Source organism: Diachasmimorpha longicaudata, chromosome 19, assembly GCF_034640455.1.
Source record: "Diachasmimorpha longicaudata isolate KC_UGA_2023 chromosome 19, iyDiaLong2, whole genome shotgun sequence".
In the NCBI taxonomy this organism is placed as follows: domain Eukaryota; kingdom Metazoa; phylum Arthropoda; class Insecta; order Hymenoptera; family Braconidae; genus Diachasmimorpha; species Diachasmimorpha longicaudata.
The window spans coordinates 2,118,325-2,139,713 of record NC_087243.1 but is presented as its reverse complement, the minus strand read 5'-3'; the positions used below and the strand labels follow the sequence as shown (position 1 = coordinate 2,139,713).

The 21,389-nt window shown below is 32.8% G+C and overlaps 1 protein-coding gene across 4 annotated transcripts in view; it reads left to right on the top strand.

The window, feature by feature from the left end:
- Positions 1-21,389, top strand: part of LOC135171247 (sodium/hydrogen exchanger 9B2) — a 39,440-nt gene that overhangs the window by 2,181 nt on the left and 15,870 nt on the right. The window contains exons 1-3 of one of the 4 annotated variants that reach the window (XM_064137651.1): positions 5,840-6,370; positions 9,465-9,845; positions 20,558-20,822. In XM_064137651.1, the coding sequence (XP_063993721.1) occupies positions 6,036-6,370; positions 9,465-9,845; positions 20,558-20,822 (981 nt within the window). In that variant the 5' untranslated portion in view covers positions 5,840-6,035. Of the gene's footprint in view, positions 1-5,839; positions 6,371-9,464; positions 9,846-20,557; positions 20,823-21,389 lie in introns of those variants that run through there. The other 3 variants (XR_010300514.1, XM_064137650.1, XM_064137652.1) reach the window with 3 other exon arrangements.

Here is a 21,389-nt window from a genome sequence, read left to right as displayed (position 1 = left end):
GAAACTGAGTCTATAATATAAAATAAACTCAATAAAAATATAAAATAGACGACATAACATCCAAAAACCAATTATTATTATTATTCAATAAACTTAATCAATCGAAGGAACAATCGTCGAACAATAAAGTAGAGAAATATCTGATAAGTTTTTATATTTTGCTGTGAAAAATTTGTGAAAAATATAAAAACGCTGAGATTTAATCGAAATCCACTTCTACGTTATCACTGTTCCCTACTTTTTCCGATTGTGATGTCCCCATATAGAGATGTTATGATCGTAATGAAGATTACGATCGTTACGAAAATACCTCATGTACATCATAAATAACATGTGCAATACAAGTTGATAGATTCACTTACGAATGTTATTTTCCTTTAGGAAAATGACAATAAAATAAAAACTGATTATGAGACATTTCGTTTTAACTAAATTTCTCATAATAAATTTTTATTTAATGTTTATCGATCACTTCTCACCCCCGGATATTATTTATCAACAGATATTGAATAAAAAATTAGTTTCTGTTAAAATAATGTAGGATGACTGATCTTTTTTGTGTGGAATAAAACAAAGACAAAAGTGGGCATGAGTGAGGTGGAAGTATGTCGCCAGAATGAGTAAACCTAGACTGTAATATTTAGATGATTGACAAGATTTGAATGTTTATATGAAAGTATCGAATGCCCATTGCGTGATAGAAGAAAGAGCCATTGTGAGATTAAGCGGAAGAGGGAAATAATTTTTGGAAATGAGTGCGACGTGTGTGGTAGGTCTTTGTGTATTTATGTATGTCCTATGAGTGGAATGAGTTTGAGGGAGAAATAGTGTGACAGAGTGAGAAAGAAAAGTATTATAAACAAATGAGTACGGATGGTACGAGAGGACGATGTATGATCCAGTCTGAGGATGAGAGTTGACCAGTTAAGATCATGAACCTTTATTACACCCGATTTAATTTTTATTATCATTAAATATTTTAAGTTTGATTAAAATTATTGCTGTCCCCTGTACCTTGGTCCTACAAAAATAATGAACTTAAATTACAAATGCGAATTTAATGTGAATTAATGACTAACATAATATAGATCATCTTTCAATGAGTAATTGAGTCTATAATTGTGGGTGAAGTTGTTAAATATAACAGAATGTTATATATTAACGACTATAAATTTGTTGAATATAGGAAAATGTGTAGATTTAATTTAAAGTTATGAATATTATGATAAAGTCAACTTTTTTAATGAATAATCGAGTGTTTAGTTAAGTATTTTATTATATTTAGCGACTATAAAGTTGTTAACTATAACAAAATTCGTAGATTCAATTTAAAGTTATGACTAAAATTAAAAAATCAACTTTTTAAATCGACTGTTTGGTTGAGTATTTTGTTATATTTAACGTTTATAAAATTGTTAAATATAACAAAATTTGTAGATCTAATTCAAAGTCATGATTAAAATGACAAAATCAACTTGTTAATAAATTCTCGACTGTTTAGTTGAGTATTTTGTTACATTTAACGACTAAAAAATTGTTAAATATAACAAAATTCATAAATTTAATTCAAACTCATGACTAAAATAACAAAATCAACTTTTCAATAAACTGAAAACGGGGCCTGGGCCCGTGTTACACTCCAGTTCAACCCAGGACACGATCAGGCCCCTCCCAAGCTTCACTACCTCGGGCCCAACCCTGGGCCCCACAATAATTCCCACCTGGGGAGGGATGAGGGTTATTTTCATCAAAAAAATCAGTGTTTGAAGTCTAATTTTTTCAATAAAATTTCACTTAACAATCTTGACTCCTCAAGACGTCAATTTTTAGTTAAAAAAATTTATTTTTCTGGTCAGGAATATCTTATTAACAAAATTATATTTTTTTATCATTCCATCAGACGTTAAATTCAACAGGAATTGGACTAATCTCGCGAATAATCCCGCTCACTCACTTGAGTCCGCGATTCACAAACCCCCGTTTATAATAACGAACGTTAATTGACAGAGAAGCTCCGCGAATTCAGCCAGGGACAGTGTCGGCAGTAGGTCGTCCCAGGTCTGGATGCAACATTCGGTTTTTCCGTGTCGCGAATAATAAAACGAGGAATCACGACACCGTAAAGACCGTCGCCCACGTTAACTCGACGTTCGCTGATGATTCTTAGAGAGAAAAAAACGTAGCGAAAAATTGTGTAAATTTTAGTTGATTTGTTTGTCACACGATACGAAATTAAAAAAAAATTTTTTGTGTTAGAATTGTGATGGGGGAATTCTATTTACATTTTAAGATGTTCTAAAATTCTCTATTTTATTGTGTGATTTGTTGATAAGTTGCCTTATTTCATGATTTTGCTATGGTATATAGTAGAATTGTTGAAAGTATTTGTCTTCATCGATTTTAAACTGAAGTCTGTCTGTGTTTATATTTTGGGTGTAATATTTTGAGGTGTAATATTTCAAAATAATAATATTTTCGGATGTATCACTTATCACTTATCATATTTAGACGGTCCTGTCCGGAGGTGCAATCAGCCTCTCGGCCATTTTACACCCTGCCCTCAGGCAGCCGTCTAGTCGCTGGTATCGAGTATTTGTGCCCTACGAGCTAACTCATAGAGCCCCTTGATCCCGTCCCTGTCGACACGTATATCTATGCAAGTAGACCCGAAGACATTCCATCTGGCTTCATCGAGTCCGCTGCATCTTGTGCATAGGTGAAGAGGATCCTCCTCTGTCAGCCCGCATCTTTTGCATAGGGGGTCAGTCCCCTTGCCTATCCTTGATAAGTACAGAGCCAGGGGCCAGTGTCCAGTGATAAGCCCCACCATAGTACGGAGCTTAACCCTGTTTAGGCCCAACAGGGTCTCTGCCAACTTCCTAGTGGGTTCTCCTAGGAGGGATTTCGTGTGCTTGGCACCCGTCTCCGAGTCCCATCTCTCCACGATCCTCCTATCCGCACGTTCCTTGACCAGGTCCTTCACAAAATCGGTGTGCACGCCTACGTGCTCCACCTCCCCCTGAAAGCCCCTGCAACTACCGTTCTTTGCTAGCTCATCGGCTTTTTTCGGATGTAATACTTGTTTATTATAATATTTTTCGTTGTAATATTCGGAAATAATAATATTTTGAATATTATAATAATATATTTTCGTTGCATATAATAATATTTTCCTGTTTTAATATTTTTCGATGTAATATCTGCAAATAATATAATTTTTCGGTGTTATATCCGGAAATAATAATATTTTGAATATTACAATAACCCGAGTGGAAATTTCCTCAGGCCGCTCTGATGTTGGATCAGTATTTGATCTGGTATTCGTCAGGTTTGGCTGATCAGGCCATGCCTGATGAAGAACTGATCAAGTTTTGATCAAGTGACCCTGTTCCGAACTACCTAAGATGAATTATGATCAGGTTTTGATCTGATCATCTTGATCTGAGTCTGATCAAGTGATATCGATGGGAAACTCATCAAATTTGGATCCAGTTCATCGGATCATAAATAGCCCAGATAGAACCGAATCAGGTTCTCATCCAATCAGTCTAAGCTTAGTCTGATCGGATGATTCTGATTAAGTTTGGATCCAATCGTCCAGATCTCGAAAACTACAGACTACATTAAATACATGAGAAGCTAAAAATTAGACCATTATGAATCAGGTATATAATGTAGTTTATTCGAGTGTTTTTTTTGTGTAAATATGTGTAGACGTATTAAATTTACAAGTAAATTATTTTGAAGAGGAAAATAGTTCTCTAACTTCGATTTGCTCATTATTATTATATTACTATTTAAATCTTTGTCATCAATGGAATTGAATCCTGACCGAAAAAATCGTGTATACGCGCACATCCGGAAAAAATTACAAAGTTAACGGATACCTCGATAGGGATCGTATAGGCAAAATAGTTTAATTAATCATAAGATCCGGTTAGCCTAGTCGGTTGGGCATAGGACTGATAATCGGAACATCGCAGGTTCGAGCCCCAGCATCGGTAAAATCACATGTCGTTTTTCACTGTTAATAATGGAAGATATCCATTAAGATAGATCAACAGTAGTGAAAAAATTGAATTAATTTTTGTTTTCAGCTAATAATAATTGTTTATTCGCATCATCAGATTGAAATAAGGTTCACTTGATCAAGTCTTGATTGAAAACGCCGTTACACTACTGATCAGGGCTTGTTCAAGTCATCATGTCATTTTCTGATCTAACATCAGGCGCAACTTGATCCAATCCTGGTTTGGACCTGATCATAATTTCCACTCGGGTTAATATTTTCCGGAGTAATATTTTTCTGTTTTAATATTTTCCGCTGTAATATTCGGAAATGATAATATTCCGAACCTGATAATAAGATATTATTGTTGTACACAATAATATTTTCCGGAGTAATATTTTTCGGTTAAAATATTTTCCGCTGTAATCGTTGAAAATAATATTTTCCGGAAAAATATTTTTCTATTTTAATATTTTTCCCTGTAATATTCTAAAATAATAATATTTCGAATATCATAATATATTTTCGTGTAGGGTTACTTTTTAAAAGATAAATCAGTATATTTTCAATGAAAAGTGTACAAATGATTCTAATGCTAAATTCACTATATTCGCTATTCTTAATTCACTGTTCACTCTTAAACACTTACACCAAAAACCTCTAACTATTCGTCTATCTAAAATACGTCTAACGTCTAACGTCTATCCTCTAACACTGCTCAAACACGACTCTGGCCCTGTCCCTCTTTGCAACCCTGGACTGGGCCCTAATCATGTCACGTGGTCCTAACATCCCTGGACCACGCTGGCAGCACCGATCTCCATCTGGCACATCTGTGGGCCTCATAAACCCACAGACCCTCTAAGTGCATTTATGGTACAGGCTTTCATTCCTGTACCAATCTATGCCTATTTGTGGGGAAACCCCACAAATAGCACCTATGCTAAAACTATCGTATAACTTATGGCTCTAGACTATCTTACGAAAAACATCTATCTATATTATTATTTCTATTATGGGGATTTCCCCATAATTATTCGCGATACTACATTCGTTATACACAATAATATTTTCCGGAGTAATATTTTTCTATTTTAATATTTTCCGATATAACACTCTTCTCTTACAATACTTTTCCCTACAATATTTCTCTCACAATATTTCCGCTCCAACATCCAAAAACAACGACATTATTCCATCCAACAATTTCCCCCACCACTTTACCATCCGTCATTAACCCAACGACCCACTCCATTTTCCAAACCCCCCCCCCCTCCCCCTCAAAAGTCCCACCTCATTCACAAATCTCCAATCTTTACAAATAAAAAATATCACCAAAAGGTGTGGAAAATTCAACAATTTATTCATCACCAACAATCCGTAGGAGCGCCCAACGACAATCGCCGACGTTCGTCCGGTGTTGCCCATTTCCGTCGATCACCACCTCCCATTTAATCACCATTAACCGAAATATTTATTTCGCAGAATCACAAAAGCACTCTCGTGACTCTCGTGTAAACATCAACAGTGGCCTTCCCCCCCCCCTTCCCCTCCCCTCCCCCCCACCAATCACAAAACAAGTGACGAAGCGATCGATGTTGACAGATAATCGATACGATTTATAACACCAGACGCACCGTAAAATCAGTTACTGAGCCATCAGAGTCGTCCGGAGACGCGCGACCGACTGATGTTTACAAATTATTTGACCGAGCGGTGAAAATATTCGACTCGAAACGATTAATCGTTCGGCAAATGGGCCAATGGGTACGTAGCGTGGGCCAGTCGTACCCCCCCCCCCTCCCCTCCGCCCCCCCCCCCCCTCCCCCACCCCCCACCGCGCCCGCTAGTGGACGTTGTGATTATCGTTAGCGACGAAGAGGTGAAAAAAGAAGAGGGAGTTACCGACGAGGACTGACAGTGGTCTCGATGTCTCATAGTTTTGTCATCACATGTTGTGAGGCGATCCTCGGTGACTGGTCACCGCTCGAAGAATTATTTCCCCCAGGAATTTGTTAAAAAAAAAATGATGGATCACGATTTGTCGTACGGTGTGAGGGGTCTGCGACCGCACGACGAGACGCGCAGTCGAAGGGTATCGATAAGTGATCAAGTTATAGGAATCGATAATCCAGTGTTCGATCATAACCGTAGAATCAGTGCAACGTCCCAACACGACTCGGAATCGGCGCGAAAAAAATCAATTTTGCATCATACGAATGGTGAGAGTGTTGAGAATATTCCACAATTTAAGATTGAGTTGGAGAACGGAAGGGCGAATGGACAGAGCAGAAAAAAATCGGCGATGAGTTTGTCGAGTTCGATAAGGGATAAGATTGAGTACTCGGAGGAATTGAAAAGGTGAGATTTATGAGGATATTTTTAGGGTAAAGTTGGGTGGGGGAAATTTTCTGTGGTGGCACAGGAAATTTTGAGGGGTGAATTTATGTGAATTGAATTTGTTTATTTGTATCGATGAATCGTATAAATCGCACATTATTTTAATGAAATTATTATGGGGAGGGAAATATTTTTGTGTTGACACAGGAAAATTTCTGTGTTGGCACAGGAATTTTTGAGAGGTGGAATTGGAATTTATTTATTTGGTTCAGTGAATCATAGGAAAGCGACATTTTTTATGAGAATATTATGGTGAGAAAACAATTTCTGTGCTGACACAGGAATTTTTGAGAGGTGGAATTGGAATGTATTTATTTGGTTCAGTGAATCATAGGAAAGGGACATTTTTTAATGAGAATATTATGGGGAGGGAAATATTTTTGTGTTGACACAGGAAAATTTCCTGTGCTGACACAGGAAATTTTGAGGGGTGGAATTTGAATTTATTTATTTGGTTCAGTGAATCATAGGAAAGCGACATTTTTTTATGAGAATATTATGGTGAGGGAACAATTTCTATGACGCAGTAAAATTTCCTGTGCTGACACAGGAAATTTTGAGGGGTTGAATTGGAATTTATTTGTTTTGTTCGATGAATCATAGGAAAGAGACATTTTTTAATGAAAATATTATGGTGAGGGAACAATTTTTGGGCTGACACAGGAACAATTTCTGTGCTGACACAGGAAATTTCGAGAACTCAACTTTGAGTTCATTTATCTGTATCAGTGAGACATACAAAAGGCACCTTCTTTGATAAACATATTATGGTAATCTTTTGTGGCACGTCAATGGGGTCTGTCATCAATTATTATCAGTTACTTTCACTTTGAATAATTGACATTCAGAGAAAGGTATTTCATTCCTATCGATAGTGATAGCCTCCCACAACTGTCTAAATCAATCGATTAATTTTGTAAATAACAATTAAAGAAAAAAATATTGAAACGTTTGTTATTATGAATTACTGCATTACATTGTTGTTAATGAAATAGAATTCTTTTTTGATTAATTTGATTTAATTGTTTAATTTTAATTTTTAATTTTTAATTTTCATTTCAATTGTTTTTTAATTCTTAAGATTTAGTCCCAGAGAGTTCATTTTGTCGAGATTGTCTCATGTTTTTCGTAGATAATATTTATGACAGTTTTGAGATATTGAAAAACATGTTAACTAATTGTACTTCTCAGTGTAAGCGATAATAAATATTGAAATAAAGGCTTCATCGTATGTCAGAACGATTCTCACGAGATTTTTTAAAAAATAATTAGTGAGTTGGTAAATATTAATTTAAAAAATAAAAAATTTCACGAGAAATTTCGCGAGTTTTCATTTATTTAAAAGAAAACAATTAATTAACTAACTTATTTAGAATTTACTTATTGATATTAATTGTTAATAATTAATATTAATTGACAATCAGTTGATTTATTTATTAATTTTTCATTTGCTTGATATAATTATTGCTGTCGGCATAAACAAAATAGAGTGAAAAAACTTTATGACGTTTGACAATGAGAGAAAGTAATTAATTAAAAATGTTGAGGGGAAATCGATAGCGACTAATTTTTAGACTCGATTATCTTGGAATATTAGTCATTTGGTGGTCAATCGATAATGTTGGGATTATTTAGTTTTTTGTCGGGGCATCATCAAAGTTAATGAGTTCTCACATCAATAGAATATTGATAAAATGTCGATTTGAAGTCATTAACTATTTATCTGTTCGTTTAATCTATTTGAAATTTTTTTGCTTCTTGGCTGATTGGGGTGTGGAATAATTAGGATTTTTCTTTATTTATTTAAGTTTGTTGAAGATTAAAAGTTGATAAGTTGAAAAAAAAAATTTAAACAAAAAAAAAAATAGATTGGAACGTTGGATTTAGGGGGACATGAAGTCGTTTATTTGTCTTTCATTTGTTATCTGATAGGAATATGTCTTAATTGTCTGTGAAACAGGAAGAAATTTTTTTTTTATTTGAAAAAGGACAAAATTTTTTTCTTTTTAATTAAAAAAAAAAAAAAAAGAAAAAATGTTAGGATTTATGGGGAACGTGAAAGTATTTGTTTGTCGTTCATTTCTTATCTGATAGAAATATGTCTTAATTGTATGTGGAATAGAAATATTTTTTTTTTTAATTTAAAAAAGGATAAAATTTTTTTTTATTTAAAAAAAAGAAAAAAAAAGTTAGGATTTATGAGAAACGTGAAAGTATTTATGTGTCGTTCATTGGTTATCTGATAGAAATATGTCTTAATTGTATGTGGAATAGAAATAATTTTTTTTTTTATTTAAAAAAGAATAAAAAAAATAAAAAAAAGAATTTAAAAAAGAAAGAAAAAAGTTTAGATTTATGGGGAACGTGAAAGTATTTCTTTGTCGTTCATTTCTGATCTGATAGGAATATGTCTTAATTGTATGTAAAATAAAAATATTTTTTTTTTAATTTAAAAAGGGATAAAAAAAAATAAAACAAAGAATTAAAAAAAAAAGTTTAAATTTATGGGGAACGTGAAAGTATTTGTTTGTCGTTCATTGCTTATCTGATAGGAATATGTCTTAATTGTATGTGAAATGGAAACAATTTTTTTTTTATTTAACAAAACGATAAAAAAAAATTTGAATTAAAAAAAAAATTTTTAATTAAAAAAAAAGGAAAAAAAGGATTAAAAAAAGCAAAAAAAGGATAAAAAAAAGAAAAAAAGTTAGGATTCATAAAAATATATTTCAATAATCTCTGGAATAAAAAAAAAATTAAATAAAAAAAAAAGAAAAAAAAAGTTGTCATTCACAAAGATCATAAAAGTATTTACCGTTTCCTCATCATCTCACAAAATCACATTTAATTATCTCTCCAATCAAAAAATCAAATACTCTATCAGTCAAAAACAATCGATCACTCCACTCTCGAACAATTCCCCTAAAAATTCTCAATATTCCACTCAATCGCACAATATTTTCTCTCTCAATAATTACCAATAATTACCAATTAAAATTAACAAAAAAAAATTACGTAAATTCCCCCTCATATTTAATTCACAATTTATCCTGAGTGATTGCAGTTCTTGGTTGTACCTCTTCTGCGCTCGTTGTCACAGGCCCGATGACACCCCATCCTGGGAGCCACCGGGTTGGCGACGCGCCTGTCCCCGTCCGTTTTGCCCCACATACAGAAAATTCGCCCGGATACTCTGCCTCCTTCTCCTCGGTGTAATGCTCTGGGGTATAACGTATTCAATAGTGGGTGCGGATGCAGCACCAGGTGGTCCACTATTTAGTTTAGCGTGTTTAGCAATAACAGCACATTTTGCCGGATGGATTTTCTCGCTGACGACACTGCCAGCGCTCATTGGTATGCTCTTCACTGGTATAATAATGCAGAATGTGGGACTGGTCGACATCGAGGGATATGCGCATGTTATCGCTAATCTTCGGTAAGTTGACTTAATTGTAAATAAATATTAAGAATTATTTAATTATTGGTGTTAGTATTAGGCACCCTGAGAAGGGGCCTCCCTTATCCTAATGAACAAGGAAGCGCTCCACAAGCTAATTAATTAATTATTACTGTTGCAATTATTTATGGAGGAGTATCGATGGTGGGTTATTTTTTTAACATTTTATTGTGGTTAAAGATGCGATATTATGGAAACTAGGATTTTTTTTTTTTCGTTAATTAATAGTATGAATAGTTAGTTTTTTTTGTTAACGAAATGAATATTTATTTTTATTAAATTACACGTCTCGATTGTTAGTCAGCTGTGAGTATTTTGTTGTAGTTAAAGATGGGAGATGATATGAACTAGCAATTTTTCAATTTTTTTATTAATTAATAGTATTAATAGTTGGGTTTTTTGTTAGTTAAATTAATATTTATTCTTATTAAATTACGGGTCTCGATCGGTAGGTAGTTTTTAACATTTTATTGTTTTAAGATGCAATATAATGTAATCTAGGATTTTTTTTTTCATTAATTAATAGTATCAATAGTTGATTTTTTTTATTTGCTAAATAAATATTTCATTTTATTAAATTCCACATCTCGATCGTTCGTCAGTTCTTAGCATTTCATTATAGTGAAAGATGCGATATGATATAAACTAGGATTTTTTATTAATTTTTTTCATTAATTAATAGTGTCAATAGTTAGTTTCTACCCCACTATCGTCGTTACGAATTCGATATAATACAAATTAGGTTTTTTTAAAACTTCATTCACCTGCATTTCCCCACCCACAACTATTATTATAGTTATCTATATTCACAAATAGTTACATTTAATTATCATTATTTCTCTAGAATTTCAATAAAAAAAAATGATTACAAACCTCGACACAAAAGTAATACAAATCCCATTCCATTAAATCGAAATTTTTTAACAATCGATTAATCACAATAATTTCAATAAAATAACTATAAAAGGGAAGGTACATAGTTGAACTATGATTTAGAATTTTTTGTTCAATAAATCAATAATTAAACTCCATTCACCTGCATTACCCCACCCACAACTATTACTATAGTTATCTATATTCACAAATAGTTACACTTAACTATCATTATCTCCATAACTATGAGGACAACTGCACCTCCAGAATTTCAATTAAAAAAAAAATAATTACAAACCTCAACACAAAAATAATACAAATGACATTTTGTTCAATCGATATTTTTTAACTATCGATTAATCGCAATAATTTCGATAAAATAACTATAAAAGAGAACGTAAATAGTTGAACTATGATTTTGAATTTTTTGTTCAATAAATCAATAATTAAACTCCATTCACATGCATTACCCCGCCCATAACTATTACTATAGTTATCTATATTCACAAACAGTTACACTTAACTATCATTATCTCCATAACTATGAGGACAACTGCACCTCTAGAATTTCAATTGAAAAAAAAATGATTACAAACCTCGACACAAAACTAATACAAATCGCATTCCATTAAATCGAAATTTTTAAACAATCGATTAATCGCAATAATTTCGATAATTCCCACGTTATAACAACAGGTCGATCCTGGAACACGTCCCACGTCTTAATGGAGTAAATAAAAAAATTCAAAACGTCAATTTAAATTAGTGAAAAGCCCTTTGGAAGGATCTAGTGATTTATCCCCAGGAGTCAGTGACTCGTGAACGATATTTTTCAAGGACTTAAGACTTTACGTAATTCACGAACGAAGAAATATTCCAGGAATCGTGAAGAAAAAAATTCTGTAAGAAAGATCGTTGAATCGAGCTGAGGGAGTCGACACATTTTCCAACGAGACCTCGTTCATGTTTTTTAAGGTCGATTGACACTGCGCATAACAAAACGTCATGTCACGTATTTCTGAGGCTCAATTGACACCGACGGTGTTCAATATTTATTTTATTTTCCTGACGCAACTGCAGTTGTCTCACCTGTCAGATCTGCCGCATTATCCGGTTGAGATTGTGAAGACGATTCCAGATTTTTAATAATTTTTTGGATTTTTAATGGGAAAATATTGGCGGATATACAGTGCACTGAGCTATCAGTGTAATATCACTCGAGATGTTGACCTGTCACTGTCAAGATTCTGACGAAAATTCGATGTCGGTTGAATTCCGTGTTTGGACTTGATTATTACACTTGCACTTAGTCATTGAAAAGGGGTGAACTGATTGGTGGAATGTAGGATGACTGAATTGTATTGTAAATAACAAGAACACATCGCACTTTAATTTGACGAGAGTCAATGAATTTTAATTTATTGTACACCAATCACTTATAAATAAAGAAAGTCTGGTTAATTTATTTTGTTTATGCCGACTGACGAGTAGTCAAGAATCTACACTAACACTTTGTAAATTTAACGAATGGAGATATTTTCATCGTCTCTCAACTCGGATGAGGATCACGATAATTGCTCTGTCTTCCACGAGCTTTCCAGAGGAACTCATCTTCTCTTTTCTTTTTGGTTAAATTTTTGGAAAAGCAGAGAGTCCTCGGAGGTGACCCTTGTTTTTGTCACCACATGTCCCTTCCCGAGTTGACAAACTGAGCAATAAACTGATTTCGGGAATTTTCAAAGCCTTCTGGACACCCGAAGGCTGACAAATCCATGATTTATGTGACGTCGATTTTGCCCCAAAAATGGCCAGTAAAAGTTTGAAACATTTATTTTATTGATGCAACGTCCTCTTTCTTTAATTTCCCAGATCGAACGTTCTTCGATAGTAATTTCTGATGGAAGATTCCCCCACCCTCTGCCTTTCCTTCTCTTTTCTGTTACTCTAATGACCACGACGATACCCAAAAACTAAAAATTCATCTTCAAATTCTCCTGCTGTTGGTAATTAAACAAATTATTACATTTTTATTTTATTAAAAAAATCGATAAAAATCCCTCGATATCACATTTTCAATTTTTCGTTAGTCACATAAAATTATAAAAAAATTCAACACTAAACAAAATGTTCGCAATCTCCCCGGGAAAATTTGCTTTAAATTCTCATAAAAAAACCATTCAATCAACAAAATTCTATTTTCCTCACAACATAAATATTTCTACCAAAATTTTTATAATAAAAAAAAAAAAAAAATTTCCCTTAATTAAAATCCCTCGAAATCGACGAAATCCGGTGATTCCCCTAAACTTCCCCAGGGATTCCCCCAAACTTCCCCAGAGATTCCCCTAAACTTCTCCAGGAATTCCCCAAATAAAAGTCCCCATAACACCAACGTCGTCCATTTTTTTCCCCATTTTTATGGTCATCTCGGTGTCGTCTCCGTTGGTAATGAAGCCAACTCCCCCCATCGTAACCGGCATCATCAACTAATCCTCAAGGCTCATCCTCACGCCAATGCCAATGAGTCTCGCAAAGGGACAAATTACACCCACAAACATAACCGTTTACCCAGTGTCATCCCCTTCACAGGAGTCAGACGCTAATTAGTCACGTGCACTTTATCTCATTTTTAGTTTGAACGTTTGGGACTGTCATGTTTACTCGTGTCAGCTGCTTAATCACTCGAGCTCACGCGCTTTGGATTTACTGATTTCTTTTATTCGGATCTAATAGACTGATAAGTCGATAAGTCGACTCATCGGGTACTTGAAAAGCACGTGACATTCCACTTGTGTCGATGGGCTAGTCCGTTTGTACTGGTTGACATGAGGGGGGTGGGGGGGGGGGGAGTGGAAGAATGTAAGCCCTGACACTATAAAAATACGCAAATAATTGATACTGGTTATCTTTTCGGTGAGAGAAATACGATAGTGAAGAGGGGGGGGGGGAAGGGTTGGGTGGTGGAAAATCGGAAGTTTACTTGACCCAAAATACGATTTTTGTTTATTGTGGAATTAAAATTGGGAAAATTAAGTTGAAGAGATGAGACTAATTTGACAGAAAATGTTATCTATTTATTATTGAGTTGAAATTTGAAGAGTTGAGGTGAGATGACAGGAATTTGATGGGAAATGTAATTTATTTATTGGTTATGTTTCATCGTGAATGAGAATTTGAAGATGAATTTTTAGTTTTTGGGTATCGTCGTGGTCATTAGAGCAACAGAAAGGAGAAGGAAAGGCAGAGGGAGGAGGAATCTTCCATCAGAAATTACTATCGAAGAACGTTCGATCTGGGAAATTAAAGAAAGAGGACGTTGCATCAATAAAATAAATGTTTCAAACTTTTACTGGTCATTTTTGGAGCAAAATCGACGTCACATAAATCATGGATTTGTCAGCCTTCGGGTGTCCAGAAGGCTTTGAAAATTCCCGAAATCAGTTTATTGCTCAGTTTGTCAACTCGGGAAGGGACATGTGGTGACAAAAACAAGGGTCACCTCCGAGGACTCTCTGCTTTTCCAAAAATTTAACCAAAAAGAAAAGAGAAGATGAGTTCCTCTGGAAAGCTCGTGGAAGACAGAGCAATTATCGTGATCCTCATCCGAGTTGAGAGACGATGAAAATATCTCCATTCGTTAAATTTACAAAGTGTTAGTGTAGATTCTTGACTACTCGTCAGTCGGCATAAACAAAATAAATTAACCAGACTTTCTTTATTTATAAGTGATTGGTGTACAATAAATTAAAATTCATTGACTCTCGTCAAATTAAAGTGCGATGTGTTCTTGTTATTTACAATACAATTCAGTCATCCTACATTCCACCAATCAGTTCACCCCTTTTCAATGACTAAGTGCAAGTGTAATAATCAAGTCTAAACACGGAATTCAACCGACATCGAATTTTTGTCAGAATCTAGACAGTGACAGATCAACATCTCGAGTGATATTAGATTGACAGCTCGAGTGCACTACGGTCAACGTGGTACACTCGACCATGAAGTTGTTGAATTAAAATGGAAAAAAATGAGTTAAGATGACTCTAATTTGATCCAAAAGATAATTTATTTATTATTAATCTAAAGAGGAAAAAGTTAGATGAGGAAATGACACTAATTTGATCGAAAATCTCATTTATTTGTTATTGAATTAAAATAGTAACAATTAACTTGAGGAAGTGGCACTAATTTGATCCACATTATAATTTATTTACTGTCACATTAAAATATTAAAATTCGACCCAAAATATCGTTTGATCAAAATCCTCAATCTCTTCTCCAAAATATTCAGTTTCTTCAAAATTTTATTTCTTCCCTCTAATCACTTCGAAGGCCACCAACTGAGGTTCTAATTATAATAATCACATTACTCTAAATGCTAACTATTATCCACGTGATCTTGAATGAACTCATTAAAAATCATTCAGTTCCTCCGAATTCTTCAGTTTTCCAACCGAATTTTTCCGATTTTCTCAATAATTTAATCGAAATTATTTCATCCCCATAATTATGGTACACGTCCCGTCAACTTAATAATTAACACAATCACTAATAATTACCAATTCAAAACCCTTATAATTAACCCAATTTAAATCCAATCAGAATAATCACGAAATGACTCGATTTAAAAAACCCAAAATTTAAAAAATAAATATTTCCTCGAAGTTAATCGACTTTTGACAAAAGTCATTTCTTTTTCGTCGACAGAACGCACATGAAGATGCTACACTCGTCATAATGAGCTCGGATATGACGTAACCGAGTGGCTAATGCTGTACTCCATAAATGAACCCGACGTTCATCACATATTTACATGTGACATTTGCATGTGACTAAAAATTTTTGATTAACCACTCGACCAAAAACCTTCTCACGGTACCACCAAAATATTTTATCAGACTATTACTATTGTCATGTGGTTCTCTAATGTACGATGGGAGAGAAAATAGTGAATTGTGCCCTCAACACAAACAATTTCCCCTCTCCCTTCCTCCCACGCCCCCCAGTGATGGGAAAAATGTGATTTATTTTATTGCTCAGTATTTAACTGAATGTAGATAAATATTTGAATGAGATTGTTTATTTTTTGAAATATTTTGGAGTGAAATGTGATTATGGAAAATTTTGGGAAAATGTCATAGGATTTTTTCTGAGTTTTTTAGTTTTTGGGGGAATTGTCTGAGGGATTTGAACGAAATATTTTGAAATTTGAAGGTCTGATAGGGTGTGGTATTTTTGAGTATTTGGAAATACAGGAAAATATCCAAAGTCCTCCAAAAAAAATGTTATAATTTTATTTTAAAATAACCAGTTACTTCACAATATTATAATTTTTCTTTGGAATCTCTTCATTCTGATCTCAAATAAGTAATAAACAATTTAATAAATAAATAATTTTGAGGGGTCCAAAATCGTTAAGTTCAACAAAATAATTGAATTCTTAAAAAGCCCAAAACTGTATAGTTCCATTTAAAAATAAGAAGTTACCCCTCAAAATTGTAATTTTTTTTACTAATTTTCTGATTCTGATATCAAATTAATAATAAATAATTTAATAAATAAATAATTTTGAGGGGCCCAAAATCGTTGGGCTCAACAAAATAATTAAATTCCTGAAAAGCAACAAACTTTATGGTTCCATTTAAAAATAACAAGGTACCCCTCAAAATAATAATTTTTCTTTATAATTTTCTCATTCTGATCTTAAATAAGTAATAAATAATTTCATAAATAAATTATTTTGAGGGGCCCAAAATCGTTGGGTGCAACAAAATAATTGAATTCTTAAAAAGCGAAAAACTTACGGTTCCATTTAAAAATAACAAGTTACCCCTCAAAATTGTAATTTTTCTTTATAATTTTCTCATTCTGACCTTAAATAAATAATAAATAATTTGATTAATAAATAATTTTGGGGTATCCAAAATTGTTGGGCCCAACAAAATAATTGAATTCCTAAAAAGTGAAGAACTTTATGGTTCCATTTAAAAATAACAAGTCACCCCCCAAAATTATAATTTTTTCATTCTAATCTCCAACAAATTATAAACAATTAAATAAACACAAAATTTTGTTCTCTACAAAACAATCAAATTCCTAAAAAACCCAAAACTTTATAGTTCCATTTAAAAATACCCAGTCACCCCCAACATTATAATGTTTCTTAATAATTTTTTTATTCCCCTCTCAAATTTATCCTGATACCAAAAATTTAATTTTCATTTTTGCCTTCAAACAAAATTATAAAAAAAAAACGTGGCCTTGTTGTCACCACTCTGCAATTCCCAGAACCGATGAACCAAAATCCCCTGTCATTTTTTTATTTCCAAAATAAATTTTTTAAATCCCTAACAACAAAATATAATTCACTGAAATTATATTATATTTTATTATTAATTGAAAATCGAATATTTATGATAAAAGACGTTTTGTTTTGCCCCGCCCTTTTCAATTATTAAATATTCAAAAATCAGAATTATCTTTAATTTATAATTTTAATTTTATACAAAAAAAATAAATAAAATACTAAATCAAATGAGAAATAAACTAATAAAAAAAAAATATACATAAATATAGATATAATAAAATATAATATAATTCTAATTTCCTCATTATAATTAACTAATGATATTTTTCCTAAGTCTAAATAAATAAATAAATTTTCCAAAAAATATTGACGTATCCAGACCCCTCAGACATACGTAAATTTTCCAACTGAATTTTTGAAACATTTCATTCGTAAAAAAAAAAAAAAAATATGACATAATGATTGATATGAATTATGTCAATGAATGTAATGTAACGAGCGAGAGGAACGAGAAAGCACGTGGTACCTCGTGACTTGTCGATTTATTTATTCAAATGACAATCAATTATCGATCCCCAACTCGCTAAGGAAAACGTCTACATGAGTCGAACTCTGTTAAATCGAGTCACGGGTTCTCCACCCGGTCGACCACATGTGTATTCCACACATTTTTATTTGCTCACACAGATCAATTAACACCCGACCACCGCCGCTGTCTCACTTTTCTCGAGTCACATGATAAATGAGTCACGAGACTCAGTTCAAAAATTTATTGCCGCCGGGAGAAATGACGCGTTTCAATCAAACCGAGTTCCCCGTCGCTTATTCCAACAAAAGTTTAATTGCTCGAAATTAATAATGCGATGACTGAAAATAAATTTTATGTCACGTTGAGGCGATCGTTTGTCTCGTTAATTATTATGAATAAATGGGGTGTGAGAAAATAAATTTTGTTTTGAAAAATCGTTTAATTTTCAAAATTTGTTTAATAATTGAGGTGGAGAGTTTGTATTGTTTGAGGTGAGGGAATTATAGTTGAATTAAATGAATAAATTTTGGGGATCTAAATAATTTATTAGTTAATTATGAAATTTATAGTTTAATGAGATTCACAGATTTTGTGAATTCCAACATTTTATTATTTAAACTATGAGAATTACAGTTAAAGAAAATTACAGTTAAATGAAATAAATAAATTTTGTGGGTTCAAACAATTTATTATTTGAACTATGAAAATTATAGTTAAATGAAATCGACAGATTTTGTGGATTCAAATAATTTATTATTTGAATTAAGTAAATAATAGTTGAATTAAATGAATAAATTTTGGGGATCTAAATAATTTATTAGTTAATTATGAAATTTATAGTTTAATGAGATTCACAGATTTTGTGAATTCCAATAATTTATTATTTGAACTATGAAAATTGTAGTTAATTGAAATTAACAGATTTTGTGGATTCAAATAATTGATTAGTTGAGTTAAGAAAATTACAGTTAAATGAAATAAATAAATTTTGTAGGTTTAAACAATTTATTATTTGAACTATGAAAATTATAGTTAAATGAAATTGACAGATTTTGTGGGTTCAAATAATTTATCATTTGAATTAAGTAAATAATAGTTGAAGGAAATGAATAAATTTTGTCGATCTAAACAATTCATTATTTAACTATGAAAATTATAATTAAACGAATTTCAAAAATTTTGTGAATTCAAATAATTTATCATTTGAATTAAGGAAATTACAGTTAAATGAGATAAACAAATTTTGTGGGTTCAAATAATTTATTAGTTGAATTGAGTAAATTATAGTTAAATGACATTAACAGATTCTGTAAATTCGAACAATTTATTAGTTGAGTTGGCTAAATTATAGTTAAATAAGATTAACAAATTGTGTGGACTCCAACAATTTACTATTTGAGGTCAGGAAATAATAGTTGAATGAAATAAACAAATTTTGTAGATTCAAACAATTTATTATTTGTGTTAACAAAATTACAGTTAAATGAAATAAATTAATTCTGTGGACTCCAATGATTTATTAGTTGAGTTGACAAAATTATAATTAAATACGATTAACAAATTCTGTGGACTCAAACAATTTATCATTTGAATCAAATAAATTACAGTTGAATGAAATAATCAAATTTTGTGGATTCAAACAGTTCATTATTTAAACTAAAAAAATTATAGTTAAACAAAAGAAATAAATTCTGCGAATGCAAATAATTTATTATTTGCATTTGCAATCAAGAAAATGATAGTTAAATGAAAAGAACAAACTCTACGAATGTGTGCTGACTAGAAATATTTCCATTCAACTTCACTGTTTACCTCGACCGTCGGAGATTCACATGACTGATATAAATATTCCGGTATCGGTACTCAATCGTGTTATCATCGTGTTCTTGAGAAGGAGAGCGAGAAACGAACATTCTTGTTTCAATAAAAAAATTGCGCGTTGAAAAAGACCAAAAAACGAATTAATCAACTTAAATTTGAAACTCTCGAATATGAATAATAGCTCTCCTGACAATAACGATGAAATATATGGCTCCGGAGCAGGATTTTGGGCATGAGGGCCCAGTTGGGAATTTTGGGAAAAAGTTTTTTTTATGAAGGTAGCCAAAAAAATAATTCTTCTAGGGAAAGTACAAAAAAAAAAAAAATTTGTTTGGGGAAAACATCATAAAATTAACGAAAATGAAACAATTCAATTTTTAAAAAATGTACTGAAGAGACAAAATTAACAGTTAATAAAATTAACCATTGACAAAATTAACAATTGGCAAAATTAACAATTGACAAAATTAACAATTTATGAAATTGACAGTTAACGAAATTAATAATTGACGAAATTAACAATTGACAAAATTAACAATTTATGAAATTGACAATTAACGAAATTAATAATTGACGAAATTAACAATTGACAAAATTAACAATTGGTGAAACTAACAATTAACCAAATTAACAATTGACGAAACTAACAATGAGCAAAATTAGCAATTAATAAAATTAACAATTGACAACATTACAAAAATTAAAAATGGGCAAAATTAACAATTGACTAAATTAACAATAAACAAAATTAGCAATTAACAAAATTAACAATTAACAAAATTAGCAATTAACAAAATTAACAATTAACAAAATTACTAAATTGTCTTGATACCGTCCAGATGTCGCCCGCTTTCCAGGAAGCTCAAACCTCTCTCAGTCCTTCAACTGACCCTAACAAAGACCTGGGTGGGGACACCCCCGCAAATATAACCTACACTACGACTACAATATAATCTTATAGTCTCACATATTATCCTAGTCCCATCTTAATAAAATACCGAGGACATTTGTCTATCATATTCAACAGATTACCATTTTTACACTAGGGATTTCCCCATAATTTTTTCCGATACAACAAAATTATATTTCGCTCACTGAACTGCAGGATTATTGAACGGAAAAAACTGTGATATTTACTTTTTTTTTTTTAATTTACCACAGGAAGATCGCCCTAGTGATTATCCTCACCCGAGCGGGACTGGACCTGGACCCGAATGCCGTCAGACGACAGAAGATTACGATGCCGAAAATTGGACTGGTCCCGTGGCTCGTCGAGGCCGTCATCGTGACGGTGATGAGCAAGTACCTCCTGGACTTACCCTGGATCTGGAGTGTCCTGATCGGGAGCGTCGTGGCCGCTGTATCACCGGCTGTCATCGTGCCCTGTCTCTTCAGACTCCGGAGTAAAGGGTACGGAGTGGCGAAGGTAATGATATGTGTCCTAACCTTGCATTACCGGAATAGTTGAATTAACCGTAATTTTGTAATCTGCCCTTCCCTGAGGTTGTCAGGGTCACGATCTCTATTCGTTGGAATACCACATTCAATTTTGAATTTCGTAGAGTTGTAAATTCTAGGAGTCTGTCCTCTGCAGTTGTGCTCCTTGTGCAGTTGGTTGAATGTTCCTTTTAGGAGAAGGGAATTCACTCAAGTGATACACAACACCTTTAATAAAAACTGTGTTCCAACGCGGAATGTCTGGAACGTGTAAACAGGCGAATCTTACAGAGTTTGGGAATTCCCCTTTGGGTCTTTCCCCCATTAAAAATTCTCTGTCCTCTCGTTTTCCAAATTCTCACATTTTCCCCCAACACCTTCATCAGTCCAGCCATAAAGGTGAAGACAGGCTAAATTAAAGTTTTGCGTTTATGGTTCACATTTGGTGATCAAATGTATAGATTTTACCATTTTACCACTTTCCACTTTCATGTGCTTTATGCCTGGATGCCTTCATGGCTGGGTCAATCCTCACACCAACTTTCCTCAGTCTGCC